The 6,610-nt window shown below is 33.7% G+C and overlaps 1 protein-coding gene across 1 annotated transcript; it reads left to right on the forward strand.

Annotated features, from left to right (window-relative positions):
* The first annotated feature begins 1,490 nt into the window (after positions 1–1,490).
* Positions 1,491–2,716, forward strand: LOC119602032. The gene is made up of 3 exons (XM_037953356.1): positions 1,491–1,829; positions 1,993–2,110; positions 2,223–2,716. Exons 1-3 carry the CDS (start codon positions 1,491–1,493, stop codon positions 2,714–2,716), a joined length of 951 nt encoding a protein of 316 aa, XP_037809284.1.
* The last annotated feature ends 3,894 nt before the right edge of the window (positions 2,717–6,610 follow it).

The following is a 6,610-nucleotide window of genomic DNA, read 5'->3' on the forward strand; positions in this document are numbered from 1 at the left end:
CCGATGTGAGCGGATTTTGTTCATTTTCAATATCAAACTGTGAATTTTGTTAATTTGTTTCGTGTTAACGTGAGAATGTTTTATACAGACAGATGGACGGACGGACATAGCTACATAGATCGACTCAGAATTTCATAAGGTCCAAGAATATTTATACTTTGTTGGGTCTCAGATGAATATTTCTGGGTGTTACACATGGAGTGTTATATATACCCTCTATCACCACTAATGGTGGTGGAGGGTTTAAAAACGCATTTAATTTTCTTCAATTTCTTGACTTTGACATCATCTCAAAACTACAAATCTCAACTTACTCTATTGAAAATTCACTATATAATGCAGAATTTTGTTGTCTATTCAACTGTATATTCAGTTTTATAAATGTCTTTAAATTCATGTTTGCCTTTTTGTCTAGGTTTTCAGGGTAAATGCCGCATAGTGCGACACATAAAATCCTGCTTAAACATTGTATGTTAAAATATTAAAACCGTAAACAATGTTACACATCTGATAAGATTTGATAGTGAAAACAAATTGATATTAGTGGTTAATTAAATTAGCAAAATTTATTTAATGTATTCATACAATAATGTATATGAATCTATATAATAATGTAGAATCGAATTCAATTAAAGTTTTCATTCAAACCGGAACAGTTGCATCGAATCAAAAAATACATAAATATGTTAAAATACTGTATAATAATTGTGATGGTTCTAAAGTTGCCACCTACTATGAGCTATAAAATTCCATTAGATGGAATCGAATCAAATAAAGAATTAATTGAATACACCAACCTGGTTGTGTATATGGCAAAACATTTTATAAGTCCTAAAACAAATACGCTTCTCATTAGAGAATACTGTATATTTCATTGCAGTCAACAGGAAAGCTATCAGCCAGAACTTTTAAATAATATTGTATACGATTTAAAGGATGAATTTGCAATACAGTTTTATTTGTATTTCTACGACGGTCATCTAAGTGATTATAATATGTTTATAGTGGATACTTATGAATCATTTTTGTAAGTTTATAACTGGGAATAACGCCCATGGAAAATTACATTGAAATAAATACCTCACTCCTCTTCTGATATGTATCAAATTTGTTTGATACACTTCAGAGGAGATATGTATATTTTGCTCTCAGGAATAGGTCGGTAATGCGAAAAGTGTTTTCTGGGAAAAGAACACTTTTTTAACAAAGGGTGAAATCTTTGTTCTCAACACTGTTTCTTGCTTAATAAGTATTGTATAATTCCTCATTGATTTTTCTCTAACAGACAAATACGCCATAGATTCCCTAGCACCAAGCAGGAAGGATTATTCTATTTTTATATTTTGCTAACTTGGACCTCCTATAATGATGATGAACACAACGAAACCCTACATGCAATATTTCAATCATGTTTGAGTTACAATATCAGAAATGTGGTGATAATGAACAAACCAAATAAAGGAAATCACATCAGTTTTTATGCCTACGAAATGTCTAAACGAGATCACTGTGGAGAGGAAATTATAATACGTGAAATTAATCGTTATGAGAATGGAACTCTACAGAATAATTTTTTATTTCTCAATCATACTAACGATTATAGCGATTGTTTGATAAATGTTTCTGCTCATGAAATGCCACCATTTTTAAGTTTTAATGGTGATGTCAACAATGAAACACATTTAATAGAGATGGAACGCTTGGGTGGTATTGAGGGAGAAATTTTGAAAATGGTTGCTGATGCTTTAAATGTTAAAATTCGTTTAAATTTTCCCAAAGAAATAAGTGCAATTCGTCGTATTCATTATTCATTGGGTTGTTTTGGAGATGTAAGTAAGATTAAGGGTCTGTTCCTCTAAATCCATACGAATTTTCTAATTTGTGAATTACTTTCCACATAAATCAAGACAGAACATGTTCGTTCGTGTTTAGAAGAACAAACTGTTATAGAAAATGTTTTTTACTCTTAAGTTTTTAAACATTTTCTTTTAGCTTGATAAGAAACGATCTCAAATAGCTATTGGAGGTTTCAATTCATCTCAATGGAACAGTGATAAATACAGCACTTCTTCAGTTTATTACACTTCTTCCTATGTATTTGTAGTTCGAAGTGGTTTATGCTTCGGCACAATCAAACAGTTACTCCACATTTTATGTCTGTATGCATGGATATTTACATATGTTGATTTTCATCTCCATATCAATTATTTTGACAAAAATAGTGCAAACAAAACCAAAAGTGCAAGATTTTGTTTTCGGTCCCGAAAATAAAATGCATTCAATGTTTGCAACTTTCTTCGGCAACTTTAGACCAATACAGATAATACCAAAACGAAACTTTGTGCGTTTTCTTTTGGCCTCTTGGTTATTGATCTCTTTCCAAGTTCGCAATGGTTATCAGGGTATAATGTTTGACAGTCTGCGTTTTTTGAAATGCATTCCAGTACCGCAAACAATTTCACATCTTATAGAGCAGGATTACATCTTGTTGGCATCTTCATATAATGAATTTTATCCCATAAATAAAACGCAAATTACGCCTAACACCACTAATTGTCTGGATATAGTACAAAAAAGTACTTCGCCAGTAACTGCAGTGGCTCTTTTGGATTCTTTGGCTTATGACAATTATATGAATTCAAACACCAGTACTTTAACCTATGTAAAGGAGATCGTATCGTGTTATGTATTTTCAAAAACATTCGCTGTTGCGTGAAAATGTCGATCGAAAATTGAAAATATTCATCGAAGCGGGCATTACATCATTCATTGCAAAGAAGCATGTTCCTTCTAAGTTTCCGAGCAAAATTACTCGATCTCATTTCGTAAACAGACTAACAAATGAAAATCTTCAAGGATTGTACTTAATAAGTGGTGTCATGTTTTCGATTTCAATATTTGTATTTCTATTAGAATTGCTTACGTATCAGTCGCTGAGGTTAAGAGAAGTAATGAATGGATTGAATTAATTTTAAGCAAAATGTATGTATATTACTATCATAGAATGTAAGACTATAATCAAATAGAAATAAATTTAACATTTCGATGTCCATTATCAAATGGGTAGCGGGTTATTATTTGTTTTATTTCTAGATGATATGATATGACGCTATGATAAAGAATTTCATTTATTGTCCGCAAAAAATAGTCTGAGGACCTGGAGTACCTTTGAGGCTCTCCAAATAACTGTAGACTAGACGAAAAATATGCTAGATTTTCATTGAAGTAGAACATGGATAACTTTGACTTAAGTTACATCTGTAATCAATAAAAACGGTTTAGGTATTAATCCAACTTAGCACCTTTTACCAGAGATATGTGCATTACATATATCTGAGTGGAATGCAAAATATTAGGTACCGAAGTTTTCATCGAAAATGGAAGCTTAGTTCATTATCAGATACCTTTGATCAAAGGTTCAAAGGATAAAAATATCCTCTTTTAAGGTTTTTCTATTTTTTCCATCTTTTACGAAACTTAACGGATAAGTTTGGAACATTCTGCACTGATCATGATCTCCATCAGATTATCTAATGCAGGATGTAGCTAAGGTCGCAAATTGGACCATTCTACGATAAGGCAGTCAAAATCCATAACTCTTGAATGGATTGAAATTTTAACAGGGGCTTGCTGTACCAACTCATCCCTACCCCCGGGGAATGATTCCATGATGATAGATCCCATCTTGATGTATTAAAATCTCGTGGTAAAGAGGGGCTACCAGTATCTCTAGTTTGTCGGGACAACAAACTGGTGATGATCAAATGTATCTTCGGCCTTTCCTTTGAATGATTTGACAGGTTGCCAGATGCTTTTCCTGGCCGGTCAGTTGATTAAACCCAAATTCGCAAGAAGGAACACTTGGTTAAAATATTGATGCACTATGAAATATAGTTTTCGGGATAAGTTTCTGTTACCGCTCTTAGAAACTAGGAGCTGGTAATGCAAGGACTGGGTACGCGTTGGAGTGCGATGTACCATCGGATACTTGTATCCGATGGATGAGATAGATTCTGAGTTGTATTTGAGAAGATGCATGATGGAGTGACGGTTGGAATGGCGGTGGTATTGGCTGAGACGTTGGCGGAGTTGTTAATACCTTAATCTTTAATTTATCGGCGATTTTCCTTCATGGTTGAATGCGTTGGTGTTTTCTCCAAAATATACTCAACTTATCACAGCAGGACCTTGTGGCCCTGAAATAAGTATTGTAATTAAAAATGGATTCGTGATTCCGACAACCAATTTGTTGTCCCTAGGTGCTGTTGCTGAAACAATAGAGCCTTCTCAGTAGTGTGGTTGGGATACTTAATGTAGGTCAAGGAATGTATTGGTGTGAGTCTTTAGATGATGAGAATGTCGTTAGAGTCAGAGCATTCCTCATAGCATCAATAGGGTGTTTCACCTGATGTTGGGTGCGCCCCTTCTATCGGCTCTAACCAATGATTTCCTTTTTCTTTGTCGAAGTTTGATTGAATATGACTCATGATACCTGTCACTCCTCAACGGGGCTACTATGGCAAGAGATTAGATAGCTCGAGTACTTGAGCAAAGTGCTTATACATGGACCGGCAAAACCATGTACAAACATTGCCACCTGCGTCTAAGAAGCACAAAAAATACAATTTAAATAAGTTAAATACACTTTGCCAATTTAATTAACTAACTAATATCAATTTGTTTTAGCGATGTGTAACACTGTTAATGGTTTTTAACATACAATGTTTAGGTTGAATTTTATTAATATGAAATACACAAGTACTAATTTTTCTTTATAGGGATCATATGTATCGTAGAGTTTGTATTAGAAGAATTGTTTTTATTTATTTTCCAAATTCCAATCAACTCCCTTGCTAAACTTCAGAAGGTCTTATATACTACATCAACTTAATCATCATGAAATGTTTTCTCAGCCATTTCCTCCTAAGGCTCTGTGCACCATGACAATTGCATAACATATGTTCAGCTCCACTTGACCTTGTAGATGGTGTCCTGCTACCATATGCAGCCCTATCTGAAGCCCTGAGCAGGAAACCACCCTCCTTCATGTTACATAAACGGCAATTAGCCGATGTCTACACAATCCTATTTTTGTCGTGCCGATGGCACCAACAAATTGCTGTAGATCCTCTCAAATCTGGCCATGCCCCGTCGGTGCTTTTTAAGGAAGTTCTGGCGTGCATCTACATATAATGCAACACTCCCAACGACTTAAGATTTGGCACATCCAAATATAAATTGTTTTATTTACATCTCCTTTCAAGTTTTAAAATCATTGTAAATCTTCCAATAAAAAAGTAAGATTTTGTTTTATCCATGTGAGCAATGTAGTAAGAAATATTTTTATTTTAGTGCAAATACATAATTTCATTTTAAATTATCTAAATTATTCAAAATTCAACCAATCCATAAGCATCCTCAATCGTTTCGAGTTCTTCGTTAACAGTTCCAATAAGAACAGAAAAAGTGAAATTTGAATCATTATAAAGTAAATGTAGAACAATCCTCTTAAATTTCCCAGTGTTATACGACTTACATCCTGCGACTGAGTATTCATCATAGATTTAAAATTTGAATGAACGTGTCTCTTGGCAATATGTGCAGTTATTCCCGAATCAGTAAATAATTTCAATTTTTTATCGAAACTAATCTGCAATAATGAATGTTTATTGAAATACATGACACATTGATATGAGTGTATGGTCTCTGCAACAGGTATCAAAGAAGTAATACTACGATTTTGAAATTTATAATAGGCCCAGTAGTCCAAAATAACAGCCCCCGTTAAGTGCTTTTCACTTGATTGTATTTGCTGCAGTATTAAAAATCTATCTTGCCAAAGCATAGTTTTATTCTTGGGATAGAAACTCGTATACATTGGATTCAATAGCTTATAGTCTCTAGCAATTAGTTCCGCTATGGTGTCAGGTACGGGCATTCGTTTACCTAGCCTTAGACTATCAAACATTTTACCCAAATAACCACTCCGTATCTCAAGTGCCAATAACAGCCATGACATAAGAATTAACCGAGCAAAATTTTTTTTCGGTATTATTTGATTTGGCATTCCATAACCCAGAAATGTTATAATCAAATAAAAGGTCGGACTCTTATTTTTGATGCCAAATATAAAATCACGCAGCTTTGTCATCCTATAACGAATTATTGTTTGAATTAAAAATATGGATACACTGAAGAATATTAATATAATAATCCACGTAGGTCTGTCCAAAGGATTTATTAATTGTTTTATGGGTCCCAAATATATATCGTTACGAACCACAAACTTATAGGGTGTTGTGTGATAGACAACTGATGTGGTGAATAGGTAATGATATTCCATTGTTGAACTCAAACCACCAATAGCAATTTTAGCACGTCTATACTCCAACTGAAATAAAATCCGATCAGTTAGAACAACTTGCAAAATGGAAATAAATCTATAGATTTCTTTATTTTATGTGCACTTAATACTTACATCACTAAAACAACCGGTTGAATTGTAATGTAATCCAATCACACTGAAGTCTCGGCTAAAACGCATATGAATTTTAAAATTTAATGCCTCTGCAATCAGCTTCAAAATTTCACCCTCTATTCCACCCAAACG

The sequence above is a fragment of the Lucilia sericata genome, unplaced genomic scaffold, assembly GCF_015586225.1.
Source record: "Lucilia sericata isolate MDLA Ls3-8-SP2 unplaced genomic scaffold, ASM1558622v1 Contig000206F_arrow, whole genome shotgun sequence".
Classification (NCBI taxonomy): Eukaryota; Metazoa; Arthropoda; class Insecta; order Diptera; family Calliphoridae; genus Lucilia; species Lucilia sericata.

Bases quoted from the DNA above. Each gene is read 5' to 3' on its own strand.
- LOC119602032 (XM_037953356.1), top strand. From the start codon at position 1,491: ATGTCTAAACGAGATCACTGTGGAGAGGAAATTATAATACGTGAAATT. The intron at 1,830-1,992 runs GTAAGTAAGATT...ATTTTCTTTTAG, and splicing joins CATTGGGTTGTTTTGGAGAT to CTTGATAAGAAACGATCTCA. The intron at 2,111-2,222 runs GTGGTTTATGCT...TGACAAAAATAG, and splicing joins CTATGTATTTGTAGTTCGAA to TGCAAACAAAACCAAAAGTG.